The sequence below is a fragment of the Vespa velutina genome, chromosome 8 (genome assembly GCF_912470025.1).
Source record: "Vespa velutina chromosome 8, iVesVel2.1, whole genome shotgun sequence".
NCBI lineage: Eukaryota > Metazoa > Arthropoda > Insecta > Hymenoptera > Vespidae > Vespa > Vespa velutina.
Genome location: NC_062195.1, coordinates 4488368 through 4508917, shown reverse-complemented (window position 1 = coordinate 4508917; position 20550 = coordinate 4488368). Strand labels below are relative to the sequence as shown.

At 36.6% G+C, this 20550-nt stretch overlaps 1 protein-coding gene across 5 annotated transcripts in view; it reads right to left on the bottom strand.

Annotated features, from left to right (window-relative positions):
* The window catches only part of LOC124951238 (nephrin-like), a 282614-nt gene that overhangs the window by 32605 nt on the left and 229459 nt on the right, over positions 1 to 20550 (bottom strand). For all 5 annotated transcript variants that reach the window (XM_047499301.1, XM_047499306.1, XM_047499305.1 and 2 more), the window contains 5 exons: positions 17642 to 17732; positions 17424 to 17536; positions 15049 to 15215; positions 8157 to 8301; positions 4304 to 4434 (listed from right to left, as the gene is read on the bottom strand). In XM_047499301.1, coding sequence (XP_047355257.1) covers positions 4304 to 4434; positions 8157 to 8301; positions 15049 to 15215; positions 17424 to 17536; positions 17642 to 17732 — 647 coding nt within the window. The remainder of the gene's footprint in view (positions 1 to 4303; positions 4435 to 8156; positions 8302 to 15048; positions 15216 to 17423; positions 17537 to 17641; positions 17733 to 20550) is intronic.

Genomic DNA, 20550 nt, shown 5'->3' with positions numbered 1-20550 from the left:
AAATATTTCGTCCTTTATAATTCCCCGGAGAGGTTATTCGTTCTACGTTTCGGATTACGAGCGTCAACTAAGGCATTCGTATAATTTCTCAAATAAATTCGTCGCACGATCGCGTGGCAAGCTTAGCGAAAGAGAGAGGAACTTGTCGAGCGAGAAGATAAAATAGTCGAAAGGGGTGAGTGCGGGATAGATGGGGTGGGGGTGGGGGGAGGGAGAGGGGGAGGGGGAGAGGGAAAGAGGATCGTTCGCCTTCGCGTTCGGACACGCGACGACGACATTAATAGAATCCTTCCGTCGTGCCGGTCGGTAAAGTCTTGCCGTTCGTTCAATCTACTTTGCGAAGAAAGATGAAGAGTAAAGAGAATCCTTTCAACTAACGCGCCCTCCCTCTGAGCTACTTCCCCGATTGGCTCGTCCATGCTTCACCCGGTTACAAGACTTTTCTATTGTCCTCGTCGATGCTAGGGCCAGCTTAATCACTGCACTCCATTATAGCACCCAACGAACGTATCTTCTTTTTGTCCTTCCATAGCTATTTTTCCGCATCTCTTTTCTCCATCCAACGTGCTACCCCGTCCTTCTTAGATCCCATTTTCTTTTTCAACTCCGTTTCTTCTCTTTTTTCCCTCCCTCCCTCCCTTTCCCCCCAATCCCACCCCCTTTTTTTTCTCTTGTCTACTCGACCGTTCGTCCTCGCTCTCGATTCTTTCCCCTTTACGATCGACTCTCAAAGGGCTATTATCGCTACGAATAGTCGACGACGTTTTTATAATGATTCGTCGCGCGCTTCGAAATATACCGTTAAAGAGAGAAACGCTCCTTAGGATGACGACATTTAACTCGTTATACTTGGAAAAAAGTAATGGAAAATTCGGTGAAGCGAGAAAATGGATAAAGCGATCGTACGGTAGGAAGAGGAAAGTACATCTAGGGTTTGAAAAGTCCAAATGCGACAGCCGATAGTATTTTTCGATCGTCCTTCATTATCGGGTAAAAAATGAATCGATGCCTTTCCTGATTCACTTAAACAGAACAAAGTGTATATTTGAATAGTTCAATCGCGATTGGGTATAATAATGAAGGATCGACAATGATCAATAGTATTGCTTTTATCATCCAGAGTATTGGAAATATTTGGTTCGCTGTTGTTCACTCGATCTCCTTCTCTCTCTCTCTCTCTCTCTCTCTCTCTTTCTCTCTCTCTCTCTCTCTCTTTTCTTTCTACTGTATGTATATCGATCGAACTACAAATTATAGCTAGCTTCGTAACATTATAGGTCCTAAATTAATTTTGGAGAATTGTTAGTTACCGAGGACATTCGCGAAATTGCCATTGGTACAGTAATAATTTGATAACGAATCAATTTTCTCTATCGTAGCTAAAATTCATTTTCGTATTTGTACGTACTAACTCTCGCAGGTATCATACTTTCAATCGGAATCACCTGCAATTTGTCTTTTTTATATCATATTATATACGTATACAAAGCCGCGTACAAACGTCGCTCGCTTTCCTTTATCGGTCTACGCTTTTTAACGTTAAAGTAATTATATTCGCGTGACAAAGGGTCAATGTTGCGTATACACGTTATTCTAAAATGGTGCAAATTTGATAGTCTATAGACAACGTTGATATCGTTTTCCGATAATGCCGATGTTTTATGAAGAACACACCAGTTTACAAATAATACTAATCTCTTTCTATGAACAACGATGACTCCAGAATTAACGTTTCGAATATAATTATTGTGATCGTCAAGCAATTTTTTTCTTTTTTTTTCCCAATTCAGAAACAATATTAATGATTTGTTAAACGTTTATTGTGATTATTCACGGGATGATGTTTTGGATGTTGGAGAAATACATTGAATGAGAGAATCATGAAATGACAAAAACGAGGAAATTCGTTTTGCTTAGATACGACGTGTTTGATTCGTAGATCGTTTCCATTCGTGTTGATCGCGTCGGTTTACTCGCATCAGTTTTACGAACTGGTTTTACGGTTTAAGCATAAATCGAGGTCGAGAAAGTTTGAGGTAGAATCCTTCGTGTAAGAGAGCGAAGCGATGCGAAGAAAAGTCGTCCAACGATAGAGAGAGAGAGAGAGAGAGAGAGAGAGAGAGAGAGAGAGAGAGAGAGAGAGAGAGAAGGAGCAAGGGATTCTGGCCTGATGGTAGCTCGAATGCACCATAGATGATAAAGGTAAGAGATAGATAGATAGATAGATAGATAGATAGATAGATAGATAGAGGAAGAGAGTGAGAGAAAGGGTGAGAGTAGGGGGGAAGAGGTAGAAGGGCAACGGGATTACGGCAGCCGGGTGCTCCTACAGAATGAAGTCGGATCATATTTTTAAGATGCAATTTCGACGGAAATCTCTTACGCAGTAGCAGCTGCTACCCGCTCACCGTTAGCCCGTTTTCTGCATCCTTCGCAAGCTACGACGCATATCCAACGAAAGGTCGCCTAGAGTATGGAAAGGAGGAGTAAAAGAGAAAAGAGAAAGAGAGAAGTACGTAGGACATGACTTCCAGCGCTACGAAGAAAAGGGACGATAATGCACTCCGAGTTAAAACGAAACCTTGGAAACGGAAGTCGTAGCCGTGAGAATCGAGACGATTATGCTGCTCTTGATTTATCGTTATCATTCCGACGGGTTTAACTTAAGTAAAGGTCTTTTGGAGCGCAAAAAAGAGAGATCGGTTAAAAGATTTTCTCTTTTTATTATTTGGGTTATTCAACTCCCGTATTGAACTTCTCGATCGTACATTTACTTTATGTTAATATCTATTATTTGTAACTACTAGAACCATTTCTTTCTCAATATTGAAATATATTCCATCTCTTCTTGAAAATTTTCGTAAGGGCTATGATTGCTACGTACATACGAGATTACGTACCTTTGAGTTTTACATTTATTTTTGTAAACAGAAGTAATATCTGAAGTACGAGGAAAAGTTATCGAAGAGTATAGCCATGAAATTTTACGATACATTTAAATATTCAGAAATCTCAGAAAATCGGATCTCACGTAGAATTTTCGTTATGGTTTCTCGCGATGCAATAAAACGATCGAAATTAACGTTTAGTGTTATGTGCCGCGTTTCGATGTGCGATTCGATCAAAGCGATTAAAATTCAGGAAAGATACGAGTAAGCGTACTCGTACGTGTTAGAGAGAGAGAGAGGGGGGGGGAAGAGAGGGAGTGAGATAGATAGGGAAAATTTGTTCTTGATAGCTTGGGATTTGCATTCTATGAAAGATTTTCTTTAATTGTTACTAACGATATTATAAGAATGCGATCCTATCTATTATATTTGCTGCTAATTATAAGTACCAATCGAAATAGATTATAATTTCTATAATTAACGTAAAGGAAAGTTTGAAATGAGTCTCTTCATAGAAATCCCACGAGGATCTCGTTCTCTTCTTTTTCAGTACTAGCGACGGAATTGCATTGAAGTACTTAAGAAATTAGGACATTATAAAATTAGCCACGATTATCGGATGAATAAATCAATTATAAAAAAAAATAATGATTAGAATTAAGATAGTAGGTGTATAGGTAATATTTTAAATAATTTAACGTTGCGTGGATTGCAATCGTTATGTTATGGATATTTAATTGTTTTAACGTTTTTGAATGTACAAATCTTACCTCTTACATATACTCATAACAGAAACTTTTACAATTTATTTTCGATTGTCAAGCTTTTCACAAATGGTCGAAAACAATTCGGAATATAGTTTCGATCGATTCGTTAGATTTAAAAAGGAAATAGATTGAGGAAAGTATTTACCGTTTTTCCAGTGGATGTTAAAATCTGGTGCGTCGCGACGTAAAGAATGCGATATATTATTTCGTGAAACGTATAGGTCGATGCAACCCTCTAATAAATGTTTTTTCGAAGATAAATTAGACCAATTCGTTGTCAGAAGATTATCCGATTTGGATCGTTTGTACTTTGTGTTTCTTGTAAAAATTGACGAGATTAATGGACACAGTTGTTTTTTTTTTTTTTTTTTTTAAACGGAGAAATAAAATTTATCGACGTTCTGAACATTCCGACGATCCGGATATGCTGCTTCATTTTTGTTATGTCGGATTCACCTTTTTCTCGCATTTCCGTATTACGCTTGAATAAAAATATAATCGATACGTGAATAAACTTTGAAAAGTTTTATAACAAATAAAAGAGACGGAATCGTGTGTAAATTATTAAATTCGAAAGATCAAATAAAATGTTTACGCTTTGAATCTAACGATGAAAAAAATGAAAGATTTATAATAGACGTCTCTTACGTCGTGTATCCATGTTAACTTTGACCAGGATGGATTGGCTCTAATGTGACACTCGAAATAAACGTCGTCGCCTTCTTTAATATCCTCCGGACTAAGGGTTGATCCGAGATTTAATGAAACGATCGGAGGATCTGTAAAGATAAAGAAAATACACATTCATCATTTCATTGTAAAATAATTTATTTTATTTATTGCGTATGTCGCAGGAAAAAGTATAAGTATTATAAGAAAGGATCGTCGAAAGAAATATTTTTATGCAATTAAATATTTGTATATTTAGAAATGAAGATACGAGAAATAGTTGCTCATTCGTAGAGAGAATGAAAATGGAAAAAATAGAGAAACGCGCGGATAGGTTGGAAGAAAATTAGTAATAGCCATACGACTAGTCATGACAGGCAACACCCTCGAACTTCTGTTATGGGACACGTAGGAAATGGAGTGTTCCTCTTGCCTGTCTTCTACTATTTTCCTCATAGCGAGGGAATAGGATGAAGGGCTTAGATACGTTTTATCGTTTGGGCGGACTCCGCCCTCGTAGAATTTCATCAACCTGATATCAGCTTAAGGGGCACGTCCGTCCTCTTCGTCCTGTAGAACGGGTGCGACCTGTCTATTCTTCTTTTCGATAGAAAATATCGTCGTCGTTTGCTTTTTTCGCAATCCTCCATCACTTTTACGAATTATTCTAATTTTATATAAATAGGAAGAATGAAAAAGTGATTGATAGATATTATCTATTTATTTCAATGATATATTATTTCTATATTTATATTAATGGATATTACGATCTATTATTATATTTATATTTTAAGATGGTTAAGTAAAGAATATTTTGAAAGTGATAGTAAATGTTTTCTCCTTTTTTTCAAGTCTTTTCATTTCATTTAATTCTTTTAGAGTACATGAGAAAAAATAGACTCTCTATTCTCTTCTTTCGTTACTCCTCGTATCTCCTATTTAGAGAGTTCATTACTTTAATGATGTTGTGTCTTATTCAGTGTCTGTTTTACAGTTTTTTTTTCTCTGGTTTCTTTACAAGACCTTACACTGTATCTCGATAAATTTTCTTTGTTTTCCCTTCTCTACGTCATTTCTTATCTTTTCTACAGGCATCTACTCCTTTTAGATAGTATTAATTAGCTTGATCACGTCAGCTATCCTCTCCATTTCTTTCTCTTTCTTTCTCGTTTCCGTCCTCTGGCTCGACAAACACAGCGGACGTTCTCTTCGGTAATTTTCTTGGATACGCCATTCGTTTCGAACTTTTCCTTTTTTCGTCAAGATTTTTGCCCAGACTCACAATAAATTCTTCCGTCCTGTTCTTTTCTCATTCTGAACGTTCTTTGCGAATTGAGCGACTAGGATGACAACGAGGACAACAACAAGGACGGCAATGAGGACGAAAACGAGAACGACGACATCGGCGAAGAAAAGCCGAATGACTTTTCGTGCGAGTATAATTTGAAGGATGCTTTGGGACAGCGAACGTAATTGAAAACGTGACGTAACGTCATTTTCTTCTTCTTGTAGATATCTTTTCTTCGGCTCACAGATCACGACCAGTGTCTTTTGTTCCCTTTCTTTTCTTCTTTCGCTTATCTTTTCAACCATGCAACTGACAAAAAAATGAAAGTATTATTGGAGCGCAGTGAGTACATAAATAGTGATTAAAAGCAATACGACAGTAGGTGTTACGAATCTTTTTTCAATGATAAAATATTAATTTCAGAATTACACTGAATAGAGAGAAATCGATAGGATAGAAGGAGTTCGAAGATCGATCGAAATTTTTCTCAACAATGTTGACACGAAGGAGAGTACGGCCATTATTCTTTTCATGTCCTTCCTCCTCTCCGACGTCTGTCTTCATTTCAATATTCATCGCTAGGCTCGCCATAACTCTCGACAAGTCGGAACGTAAAGTTTACGAGGTCGGATGAGCGTAGTCGTGTGATAAATTTGACCTCCATGTAGAAGTAGGAGTGGGATCGACGTGCGTCCAACGAGGATATACGTGGAACGGCTGCCACCCGGTATGTATCGCGAGCGGACCTACATAGTAGGTACATAGCGCGTTGCTATGATAAATAAAAAGGTCCTCGTAAAAAAAGGACTTGACGTTCGTTTTGTCTCTCTGTCTCTCTTTTTGTATAGTCGAGCCTTTGCCATTTCGAACGGTACGATCGACCAATGAGCTGTCATTCGTGTATAATAAGTGATCGAGAGATCAACATGGGATCCAGACCGAAAGATTACGCTGAAGAGGCGTCACGAAGGGGGAGGAGGAAGAGGCGGACAGGAGGAGGAGGAGGAGGAGGAGGAGGTATGTGCACATAGTTGAGTTTCCAAAACGGGATCGAAAAAAATAGAGTTGTCGTCGGTAGATCAAAGAGAACGCGTCGACAGGCTGTACTCGTACTCTCATCGATATTCTCCATCTCTTCATTGTAGGATCCATTCATCTACACATTCGTCAACATTTTTGATTTGAAATAAACTCGCTCAAAGATGAAAATGAAAAGAGGAGGGAAAGGAATAAAGGCCTTTTTTTCGTTTGTTTCTTTTTTTTTTTTTTTTTTTTTTTTCTCTCTTTTCATTTGCCAAGTCGTATTTGTTCACAGTCGCGACAAATAGTCGAGTTAATTATGCATGAAAAAAAAAAAAGTTGAACAAAATGTGAACGAGCGTGTTGATCCATCGCGTATCTTGCGTACGAATAGATAGGTTTTTCAGAAAATCGTCGGACTCGTAAAAATAAGTCGTCAGGCGGTTCTGTCGAGAGCTCACAATCGAATCGGTTACCGATCGCCGTTCTTACGTAACAAGCCTCTAAAATCAAGCTGAAATCGGAACGTCATAAAGGGAGCTTCGGCAAGGATTACGAAGAAGCATGAGAGGATAAGATGACGGGGAGGGATCAGAGGAGGAATTGAAGACGAAAGAAATGGAGTTGTCGCTCGTAGATCAATCAGAACGTCCGAATTCATAGACAGGTTCCTTTCACTTTACGAGTCACCCTCGTTGAGAGATCTCCCATCTTTTTTGGTTTCCTTTTCTTTCTCGTTTCTTTTTACGACATTTCACCGAGAAATCACAAGGGAATAGAGTAGGTTCTCGCGTTAAGGAAACGCGATATATAAGACTGAAAGGTGGAGGGTGCTGGTTCTTCGCTGAAATTTCTGCTGTAGCTCGCGAGAAATCTCGCGCAGATCCTTTTATTGGTGCAATAAAAGTAGCGCTGTCGCACGCGCGCGCGCGCTCGCACGACGCATGAAATAAAGAAGCTCGTAAAATCGGTCGGTTCGGTGACGCGTTGCGAATGAGGATGAGATTGCCGATGAGAAAATGGCTGATTCCCGTTTCTATTCTTCTCTTTTCTTTCCTTTTCTTTCCTTTCCTTTCCTTTCCTTCTCTTTTTTTTTTTTACGATGTTCGCATGGACCAATAATATCTTTCAAGGTGTAACATGTCGTACGTGTCGAAAATTACGTTTTTACGACGTTCCGCGTGTTATTTCATATAATTTGACTCGAAAATTTTTCATAATAATCGATATCAAAATAGGTACCATTTTTAAAATGGTTAACTAATAAATTTTTTTTTGATTTGAGTGCGTTGAATGACTCATGCGTCGTCAAACATATTGTTTTCTCTTTATTTATAGCTATCATTTTTATTATTTTAATATTATTATAATATTATTGGTTTTATTATTTTATAGAATTTGATAGTAAAATTTGATTTATTTTATTACTTTTTCCTCGTTGTCTTAACTCCAGCACTTCTTTTTTTTTTTTTTTTTTTTTTTTTTTTTTTTTTTTTTTTTTTTTCTTTAATATCGTATACTTACATACAACGTCAATCTTCCATGACTTTTCAAGAAAGAGTCCCGTCACATTTGGATTTTCTGCCCTGCAGGTTATTGATTTTCCATGATCTTCCACACCTGGTTCGAATTCCACCAGGCTCAACGTACGATTTTCGCTCCTCTCTTCCTATAAAATATATAAATGCAGTGAAAGAAATTATTATGTGATTATTAATATGACAGAGATGTGATATCCTAGATATATTAGATATATTAAATATTAAATATTATCAAATTTTATATTGGCTTAGAATTGAAAAAGTTTTATAAATTAATGGAATTAAATATTATTGGATAATGCGTATACAATTTATGGCGTTTTCTTTGAATTTTTCAATTTGCTTAAATGATTATTTATCGGGGAGAAATTAAAAAGTGGAATTTAAATTGTACACAATTCTTGATGAAGGTATGAATTTACTTCTGTTGCATTCTATGTACGTATATTAATTATTTAAAATGATTCAATGATTATCTTATCGATATCTTAACTATATCTTTACGTATTATCGAATTTATTAAACTTCTAACAACTTTCAATGATGTTAACGTTATTATGAATTTTTATAATTGGCCATTCCTTCAATAATCTATGCATCCATTATATTGCCTTCTCACGTATAATACTCGATAAAAAAATTTAAGTGTATTTGTGTATCGAATTCATTGCATTTAAATTGAGGTCACCCATTCGATTATGAGCATGTTCTATATGAGATCCATTGTAATCAGAGGGAACTGCAAGTAATATTATTTTTATATATCTATAAACTGTTAAATAGTATTAAAAATTGCTTGCAGTTTTAAGGTATATTTTCTTATACCACAAAAGCTTACCAGACGTAAAATGCTTTTCCACGTTACGATACATATAACCTCTTATGCGGCTAACGCACCATTAACCAGAATATGAACCTTATGTACGGATTTGGAGTTTCCATTAAAATTTTTTTTTTTTCTTTTTTCTTTTTGTACTTCGATGAACTCATTTACTAGGATATTGCATTTGCTCTATTTCCCTCCTTTGCCTCTAACTTAATATTCATTTATCGATTCTCTCGGGTACATGTAATTAACATAATTATATCATATAATCTGTATTACCAGCAAGTTGATTTTTCGTAAAACAAATAAAGAAAATAATAAAATAATTCGTACTATATATTTAAGAGAATAGTTAAATAGATAGTAGACGAGAACAAACAAAATTAATTGTACAATTCGTGTCGTGAGACTCGATAAATTTCTCTCTATCTCTTGATATCTATCTATCCGTCGAGTCCTTTCCGTCGTGCAAATGTGTACACCAAATTTAAACACGGTGGTTTCGTGGTTGAATGTAAGAGGAGAGTTAAGGATGGCAAGGAGCGCGAGGTGCGACAAGAGAAACGAAGGAGTAGCAGGCGACAGCCTGAGTACACGATACGCGTTAACGGAAGATGTGTATGCGCTTTCGCTGAAGCAGAAGTCCCAGTTACCAACTGGAATATCTTGTTAAGGAACTCAGTGAAGGTGTCGGACTCCGTTCTCTTGTAAGTACGTTCCAACACTTGTATAGAAGCCAAAGCTCACGATCACCAGTTGGTAGTAGAAGTCAAACGAGTTTCTTTCGAATGATTATAGAATGGAGGAGCATCGTTGAAAGACCAATGATTCTATCAAAGAGAAGACGAAAGATTTCTTGAGATAGTTCAGAACAATCTCAAATTCTTTGAGATATTTTCTCTACGAATAAATACACTTTCGTAGAAAGTTTATCGTGAATTCGATGTAACTTTAGTAAGGAGAATTCTCATTAAAACACAAACGACTCTTTGTGAAGTGAATCGTGGAAAAGTCGAGTTAGTAAATGTACGACGACTCCTTTATGACAGCGGTACCGGAAGTAACGTTTAATTAGAAATACTTAAAAAGTCTATTTGTGTCTGTAATTTTCGAAATTTTTTAACATTTCGTAATATACTCGAGACATCAGCGAACCGCTATCAGTTTTTTACTATGTTTTCGTAATCAAGAAAAGTAAAGAAGAAAATAGGAATAAAAAGATAGAAAGAGAGACGGGTCAGGAGTTAAAAGTGACGCCGAAAGTCGAGATCTTCGTCCTTAACTCGACGGTTTTGCCTGTACTCGACATTTTTAATTTCGTATTCAAAGTCCGATTGCGCTCAACCCGTTGCCTCGCTCCTACTGCACTTGGTTTCCCTTCTTTCCTTGTATCACCCTCCACTTCGCATTAACCTACTCGAGTTTTACGAGGGTTTCGTTTTACAAAAGCATCTTTTTATTCGTTTTCTCTTTCTCTCTCTCTCTTTCTCTCTCGCTCATACTTGCTTTCCTTTTCTCGATCTCTCCACCTTCTGTACTTGCCGCTCGAACTACTCTCTGGTATTACCTTAACAACGAAGCGAACGTAATTTAAGAAAAATAACAATTCCTTGGGTCATCCGGAACGCATTTCGAAAGCCGTAACAAGTTGTAGATGTAACAGTAGGTAGCGAAAGGATAAAGATGAAGAAGAAGAAGAAGAAGAAGAAGAAGAAGAAGAAGAAGAAGAAGAAGAAGAAGAAGAAGAAGAAGAAGAAGAAGAAGAAAAAAAAACTAATTCAATGGCGCAAGATGGCAGATGACGGTTGCCACGAATAAAAGAAAAAGAAAAATATATACCACGTCCAGTATGGTTAATTTTGGTTGTATTAAGGTCGAGAGCCAGCTCGTAAGCAACCGTTATGTGCAACATCTGCACGAAAATTGTACTAGTTCCCTTTCTCTTATCTTTTCAACGGAAGGAATCAAATTGTTTTCGTCGACCTATCTTAAGACAAAAAATAGTAGAACGTACGTAAAAATTCTTGATATCATTTTTCACGTCGCCTTTTCTCTTTTGTTCTTCTTCTGCTTCTTCTTCTTTGTCGCGTTGTACGGTTGACGAGAGGAACGGAAGTAAGTGTCTTGACTACGTAAAGAGTTGATTATTAAAGGGTGGCTTAGAAGGGTGGCACACGCGTTTCCGTGGATTTTCGAAAATCATATTTTCTGCGATAGTTATATGGCATCCTCGTTATCTCGAGTCAGGAATACGGCTTTGTCTACTATATCCTCGGATTTACCTCGCTTCGCTCTTCGAAATTCACTCTCTCTCTCTCTCTCTCTCTCTCTCTCTCCTTCTCCTTCCCTCCCCTTCCACCCTTTCTCTCTCTCTCTCTCTCTCTCTCTCTCTCTCTCTCTCCCTCTCTGTGGTTGTCTTGCGCGCACGTCTCCATTCTCCGTGGGCTCCATGCGTGTCCTCCCGCAGGTGAGGGAGAATAGTGGAACAAAGAGCAGAGGAGGAAGGACGGAAGACACCGAGGTGGATGGCTATAGGATAATCAGGATGGTAATACGGTAGAAGTGCTATACGTGATCCGTCGGCTACAGGATCTGCTTATGTTAATATCTATCCTTGCCTCTATCCAAGCCCTTCTTCCTCGAACGCGGACAATTCTACAACGGTCGAGTCGAGCGTACCCTTTCTCTTCGAACCCTTGAACCCCTTAGACCTTTCCCTTACCATGCTCAAAGCTCCTACTCCAGGCTTATATTTTATTATCTCGTACTTAGGAGAGACGCCAGGGAGAATTTTAAAGAGGCACGTCGGCACCTTCGACGTCGTTCTTGAAAACGAGACTGTGGTTGGAGGTACACGAGCCCTTATCAGTCGCTCGTGCTACCTGTCACGAACGAAATGCCCGAGATTCTTCGTTAATTGTTCGTACTTTGAAATTAACGGGTCGAATTAAGCGCTGACTCGGTAACGTCCCAAGCCGTCTGTGTTCCTCTTCTTCGACGACGTTCCCGCTGAGTCCTTAAGTTTTTACTTCTTCGACGTGGCTAAGAATTCGTTAATGTTTCGCGTCGATCCCTTATCTTGCAATTTGCATTTACATTTGGAATCGTAATCGTGCGCCATTTTCGATTGTCCTTTTTCCATAGATGCTCTATTTTTAATTTCATCTTTCTTTACTTTATTTAATAATCATTGGCAGTAGCGTTAATAACTTTCAGTATAAATCGATCTATTGTTATTAACAATTAGTTTATAGTTTTATATAAAAAAGATATGTATCGTGAATGATCGAGTTCAAAGTAAATGAGACAAATGTTTCTCAATATTGTAGGAATGGTCGATATTTTGGCCGATATTACTCGTTCAATCGTGAGAATTGTTAATGAACTACACGAAATTAATTAGGGTCGTTCGTCAGTATGATATGGACCCAACAACGAGGACAGTTTCGACATATATGCTCAACCATGTTCGAAAGTTACGTTTGTAATTTTGAATCATCGATAAATGTTCCATCCCTTGGGATCGTTGGAATTTAACTAGGACGATACGAGTGTGGAATACTTAGATCAGGGTCAACGACGATTTTGAATTTCTAACGAACATGATTAAGGAAGAAATAATAATTTAATTTTCGAAATAATATGTGAATTGTACGAGCATTCTGTTTACGAGTTTACTAATCGTAAGTACAATTTTACTATAATGGAATTTTTCTTGTAATACGTTTATGGGGATTCTAAATTCTTTTGACATTTTATAAAATCTGTTAACACGTTTGATAGATGCGTAAGAAAGATTTGTAGCCCTCCCTTTCACCACTATTACCGAGCTAGCCCTTTGGGAAGTCAACGCTAATGTGCTCTTTGCGATACATATATTATGAGGTAACATTGGATATTCCCACAGGATAAAAGCTCGATTCTGCGGTCATGTTCGTCCCTACCATACATTGCCGGACACTTTAAAAGGATAGTGAAGTTGAATGCTCGTTTAAATCTTATTTGATCTTAAATTCAAACTAAAGTTTCAACTTCTTTCGATAGATAACGATAAAATTAAATTTCAATAGTTAACGATAAAATTAAACGAAATTTCTAACGAAACTGAACTGCGAATTAATACGATTAAATTGAAATGACATAAATAATTTAATTCTTTCTCGTGTGCTTTTGACAAAAAATACTCGATCTTCAAATATAATTATATAAGAAGTAAGAATAACGTAAGTAAAAAACTACGCTCAACAAATGGAAGTAATCAGTTTTTCTTAATATCTAATCGGTAATGTAATTTTAACGATTAATATTAACGATTAATTTTCTTATGTTGATATAAAAGCTTTTGAATATTTTTACGATGATTTGTCCTTGAAAGAAAAAGAAATTTATTTGTACGTTTATAATAGCTAAACGTTCGTATAAAATTTCGCTTAGTCTTGTTAAAGATTGTGAGTGAATGTAAAGAGAATAGGATTGGTTGAAACGGCATAGCTTAATTGGCAATTAGCATACTACCAATGAAAACATCTGGATCCGACAGGTGCGGCCCCCTTAATTCAATCGTTGCACCTCGAAAGCTCAAAGCTAGTCGTTCCTTTCGATTCCCTTTCAAAAGCGAATGCGACTCGAAGCTGGAGAATCGAATCCGTTCGAAAAGAGTGCTATCTCTCTCACACATTCTATCTTTATCTCTTTCTCTCTCTTTCTCCCTCCTTCTCTTTCTCTCTCTCTCTCTTTCTTTTTATCTGGTTGTCTGTTCGGAGAGTACGCATGCGCATATACGTCCTACGCTTCGCGTTCATCTCTCTCTTACTTCATCTCGGTCTCTCATCCCTTTTGACTCTGTTTCTCTCGGAAGATCTCTCCCAGGGGAAAGATTCGTGATCGGGGGATTGTAGTTATCGGTTTCCTCGGGCGCTTCGACCTTTCTCCTCATCCTCCTCTCAGTACCTTTTACTCTCAGCGCGTTCTCTCTCTCTCTCTCTCTCTCTCCCTCTCTCTCTTTGGCACCTCCTTCCTCTCTCCTTGGCAAGTCCTTTCCTTCGTAATTCTTAGGAGTGCCACTGGAAAATCGAAGCGGCCACGATCTTCCCACTATATCTAGAGATCTCTTCGGCACCTAAAGGCGTAACCTCGGTCATGGGAGGCCCTCGTTAAGGATCGATGGCCTCGTTACCGGACAACCTGTCTCGTAATGTGGATCGCGCCGTAGCAGAAGATACTTCATGGCAGATGGTACTTTAGAGGTGTCGCATCTCGATACTCTTTCCTTATTCTCTTCGACCTTTTTTTCTTCTTTTTTTTTCTCTTTCTTTCTTTTTCTTTTTTTTTTTTCTCTCTTTTCTTTTCTATTTAAAACGAGAGGAAGATGTACTAACGATCCCACCTTCCGATGAATATGGATGTACGTGGTTGTTACCTATCCTTCTGAAATCTTCTTTTCTTTCCTCTTTCACTAATTTTAATCATTTCTTGATTAAGAAAAGAGCTCACCTTTGGTTCTTTGCGTTGCAAATATAAGCGAATTCTTCGATACGTTAGAAATACGTCAGAATATTTGAAAAGAAATTAAAGAACGAAGGATCAGCGAGCTGATCGAAAAGATATTGACCATTAAACGGTTTTGTGTATCGTCGGATTCGAAAATGATTTTTTATATCATTAAAATTTTTCTCGATTCGATCAATGACGATGGAGAAAAACGTTTAATAAAGAGTTATCGTGATGTGTAAGGCTAATTGATTTTGCCAATAATTAATTATGTGACAGATTAATTTTGTTTTATATTGAAAAAAAGATATCGATCACGATAATAAGAAGAAAGAGAGAGAGAGAGAGAGAGAAAGAGAGAGAAAGAAAATGTGCAAAAAGCTACTTTTGCAATCGCAGACAAAAGATATACGATGCGACGTCTCGTGGGTGCCTGAAAAAGTATAAAAGAGTATTTCTCTCTTTTTTTTTTTTTCTGTCCATCCGCTCTCTCTCTCTCTTTCTCAATACGTCGAAACTTCTAATCTTGGGTTACATTATTTCTACTTTCCATTCTTACCTTCGTATGCTTCAACTGTCTTCTCCGGCCTTTGTACCATGTAATTACTGCCGGTGGTCTTGAACCGGTGGTCTCGCATTCCATTCCATAGTGCCTTCCTGCTAGTAAAGATTCGTTACCGATATCCTTTTTTCCGTGTCTTCGTAAGGCCACGGTTAAAGGTTTCACTGCAAAGATATCAAAAAGGATGAGTTACTTTAATAAGTAATATAAGCGTTATATTGAATAAGATAATATTGATAATAGATAGTCCTTTCTTATTGAAGATAATAATTGAAATAATTAATGTTAAACGTGTCATTATTTTCAACGTTTCCTATTTCCACTATCTTATTTTATAAAAAGGAAATATTTTTCCATAATTAGCAAGAAATTTCTCATTAATATCGTTTGCCGTAATTTATTTTAACTTAACCTGCCAATCATTCCTTTCCTTTCCCTTCCCTTTCTATTTTTTTTTTTTTTTTTTTTTTTTTTCTTGAAGCTGTGCGCTTCGCAATTACATCAACGATCAATACTAATCAGGCGCGATAATTAAGGTGGATAAATGAGCGCGTTTTACGTGAGTTCCATGCGAATGCTGAAATTCGTTGAGAAACATTGAACTCTGCTCGATCGTTTGTCATTTTCATTCGTTTGAGCTTCATCGATGGTACTTTCGTCATTGCATATACTACTATCTAGCTTAATGGTGTTATTCCAGAGATGAGTACTCGAAAAGCTTCCTGCGAATTGTTCATTTGTCGTTGTCGTTGAATGATTTTACCAGTGTGATCGTACAAATAGAATCGAACGGTAAGAATAATTTATTATTGTTTTTCATAGTCAATTGTCGATGCCGAACGATTATAATGATTTTGAATTTAATTCTTTGCATATTGTATATGTATCGAGAATGATTAAAACAAAAGAAAAGAGAGATAATGAGAGTAAGAGAGAAAGAGAGAGAAAGAAAGAGAGAGAGATATTTTGCAATCTCCAATTTCGCAGATTTCGTTTTCACGATCGGTCTGTCTCGCTCTCGCTCGATATTTTTTTTTTTCTCGTTCTCTCTTTCTCTGTCTGCTCTTTGCTCTTTTTTAAATTTCCTCTCTCGCTTTTTGTTCGTCCAGTGGCATGAAATGAATACGTGGTGGATACATGGCCACTTGGTCGAGGTCGCGAAAATCAAAGGGGAGGCGTCGATCAATCTCTATACCTCTTTTCTCTTTGCCCTTTTTTTCGCTCTTTCTCGCTTTCGCTCTGATTTTTTTTTTTTTCATCCACCACTATGATGGCCTCTGCTTTCCTTCTTTCTCGCTTACTCCTACTACCGATAACGGGTCTTCAATTTCACCGGAGCTGTTTCGAAAAATATCGTAACTTTCACAACGCCCATGATTTAGCGTGGATCATTCAGGTGTGTCGTTTATTCTACTCTTCTACCGAAATAAAAAAAAAAAAAAAAAAAAAAAAAAAAAAAAAAAGAAATCAAAGAAAGCATTATTAGTTGAGGTACTAGGGGAAAAAAAAAACTTGTACAATACCTTTCGCAGTATATCCTGCTTCAGGAAAAATAGCATGTACTACACTTGTTTATTACACGCAAAAAACACGGCCGTTCGGATAATAAGACAAAAGGTTATGAAAAAATACATTGGAAAAAAGGTCAGCTCGTAGAAACGTAATATAATATCTAGGAAATTATCAAATAGGAATATATATATATATATATATATATATATATATATTTCCGTGTCGTTTTTATAACAGCAAAAAAAGAAAAAAAATATAATAAAACAAAAAGAATAGAAATAATTCTTAGAACGTATTTTTCTCATCTTAAAAAGAAAATCGGGTTCTCCGCATTTCTCTTCTTGGCTCATACTAAAGAAAGGATTTTAAAAAGTCCCAAGGAGAGCACCGCTGCTTTCAAGGCTCACAACTCTCCTTCGAAAGAGACGAATGAATCGTTGGGTGGGTCTCGAGGGTGGATTTAATACATTTCTCGTGTTATCTTTCTTTATCTTCCCTTAAAGACGATTCACAGCGGCGAAAAAGTAAAGGATGTTGGCCCACTTTTGCTGTCTCGTAGATTTTATCTTTAATGCGGGACAAGATAGGCCTCTGATTTGTTAGTTGACCGATAAGAATTCTTATTTTCTTTTTCTTTTTTCTTTTTATTTTTTTATTTTCTTCTCTTCTTTATCGTCTTATAAATTTCTTTGTTATAAGCGTTTCATTTTGATAGATTTTTGAGAAAGAACGAATAATTATATAGAATTTAATTCCTCTCGAATATTCTTTTAACGATATTAGTTCGTTATTCTAATAGAATTTTTTTTTCTTTCTTTCAGTACCTATCTAAACGTTAATGAGATATAACTTTTACTTACGATTGATGTCCAACGTGATAGAAGTTAACTTAGGTTCTACTAGATCCGTATTGTGTGCTTCACAAGTAAAGTTAGCGCCAAGTTCCGATCGAGTAATAGGCTGCAACGTTAACCTGAAATGTTAACGAATTATTTTCTTGTACATTATTCACAAAAATTTTACTACTTTACTATACCACTTTACTTGAGTAAATAGATATTTTAATTTAAAGAATTACCTATTCTCAATGACGTCTCCCGCATTATTCTCGTATTCCTCATCTTTGATGTGTCCATTAATAAGCCATCTAACCATAGGCTCGGGTTTACCTGTCATCAATACAATAATCGTATTACTTATAATATTTTATTAGGAACAATGTAGAAAAATTATGACATTCTATTGGTGAATAAATACTGATTATTGATCGATACCATATATCAACGTTGAATGTATAAAATGTTGGATGAATAAATAAAAATAACTAAACTAAAAGAAAGGAATTTTCATTTCAATCATAACTTTTACAATCGTTAAGTTACTTTAACGAGAAGATTCAAAAAAGTGAATTCAAAGTCTATTGGAACTACATTTCAATGTGATTTCGCATTTTGTTCTTTATCTCTAAGCTAGCTTAAGGGAAGCTTCGCTTTGATTTCAAATGTAATGGGACGCAAATTAACGAGGATTTGAAATTTAAAGAGAATTATCATTAAGGGAGAATTTTCATAACATTCGTATAATAATTTTCCATCGGATGAAACTGTTTTTATTTTTGTTTACATTTTATTATTTTAATTGTAACACATGACAATGGTAAAGGACGATTTGGTTTTAATGAAAATTGAGAGGTGATGAATATTTAATTGACAGAGTAAAGAAAAAATGCAATTTTTTATAAAAGTAATCGTGAAAGAAATGAAATAGGAGAGTATCCTATGGCATAGGAAAGCAAAGAGAGACAAAGAGAGAAAGAGAGAAAGAGAGAAAGAGAGAGAGAGAGAGAGAGAGAGAGAGGGAGGGAGAGAGAGAAAGTACGGAGAGATAACGTATACACCGAGCAAGAGCTATAGTTGAAGTAACTAAATGGCGGATGAGTTCATGGCAACTTTTAAATTAGCCGATATCCTAGAGCACAGCAGGGTAACGAATGGATACTGCAAACAAAAAATGTAGCTCTTGATAGGTGAAAGTTGTAAACTCTCGTATCACGAAACGATACGATAATATCGTACATTCATTGAAGAATTAATTAAAAAACGAAGTATCTATCGTATCTATCAATCGATTCGATTTGATACTTAATAATCTGTGTATCAAATAATTTTCTCTTTTTTTTTTTTCATTATATACTGTGAATGCGACCATTAAAAATATATGCTTGTTTGAAAACATCGTTTTTGAGAATCTCAACGACATGCACTTCGATTAGTCGACGCGGATGGCGGCAGAACGCAATTTCAAAGTATAATCAGAGAGAAATTGTATGAGCGAAGGAACCACGAGTGATTTGCTTTGAGTTTCTCGTCGTGTCTAAAAAGTGACGCCGCAGTGGTGGATATCTCTCGATGTAGTAGCTTTCATTATTATTCACGTGGCTTTCCTGGCTGCTGGAATAGCAATTTAATCAGGTCCAGGATATAGCGAAAGGACGCTCGCAGCAACACTTAAAATTGCAAGCTGATCTCCGTAGAAAGTGCGCCGTACGTATAGCGTAACGCCTCTTAGATTAGCTTGGAATCATTGTTATTCACGATACTCGCCCATCCTGATTGCGTTTTAACCGTCTCGTTCTTTCCAATCTTCCTTCTTTCGACCACTTTCTTTTACCCCTCACTCCTTTACGAATCTACGATACTTTGGGGAACGATGTCTCGACGCTAATTCGATCGTATTAATGCTCCTTTCACGTAGGTACTACATATTTCTTTGTATCATTCAGAAAAGCTATACTACAAAGAACTATACTACTAAAGCGTACGTTGGAATTTGTTATTGTCTCGCGAGTTTTATTTTTATTTAACGTAAAATATTTTTATTCAAAAGTGTAAACTATCTTATAGTAAGGACATATACGTATATTCGTACACACGTATTGTATTATATAAAATTAATTAAATTCGTCGATACATTTCCAATCTACGTGGAATTTTCCCGAATTATCAATTATTATGTAATTATCGTAATTACATTCTAAATTCTATTTCATTGTATCGATACTCCCAATCAATTTAATCAATCAATCATTCAAATATACTTTTGTAGAATTTTGTGTAAAAATTACCATATATACATAGCTTCAATAATAAGCATATGCATTATATGATTATAATGTGAAAGGGAGGAGAGAAAGTTAGATATGAGATGAACTTTCTGAGCGGTCATGACATTGACTTTAACCATTGGGCTATAATCAAAGTCTCTTCTTCATTGAGCGACGGTAGGACTGTTAGAACGACGACATCGACGTTATCTCCATGGGGTGGTACGGTAAAGTGCGGATTTTAATCCGCGAATACCGGACGATATCTTGCAGGATTAAGGCGTCGCTCGGCAGGCGGCCTCCCACATCTAACAAGTTTACCGTTGGTTCGAACTCTGCTTAAGGCAAATACCCGCCACCGGTGGCTTCGGGGATCAGGACCCTTACGTTGGATATCCTTCTCCCCTCTCTTTACTAGATTCCTAATCGCTTCACCCTTTCCCTTCACCCTTTTCTTCGTCCTTTCAACGCATCCAGATTTAGTTCCCTTCTCGTTCGATTTCCTAAATCATCCTACAGCTTCGTCTTCTTATCCTTTCCGAAACATTTACGAAGTTTACTCTATAACTACGTTCTATTTTACGGAGATATTATTCGATCGTATTTAAGACGAAACGTATCTTGAAATAGATCAGATATGTGTACATCATCAATATAGTACATGTTACATATTGAGCATGGATTACCCGTTACCAAATATCCATTCATAGACAAGAGCTCATTAATGATACCCTCTAATTACTCGGGATGTCAGCATCTGAGCTTGTCCAAGACACTTGGCATAGTATTCTGATTACCCTTTAATACCTTTACATCCTATCTTAGAATATGACAGGTATTGTATTTGTTCTCGATATTCCATATCCCTGTAATTAATAATTATT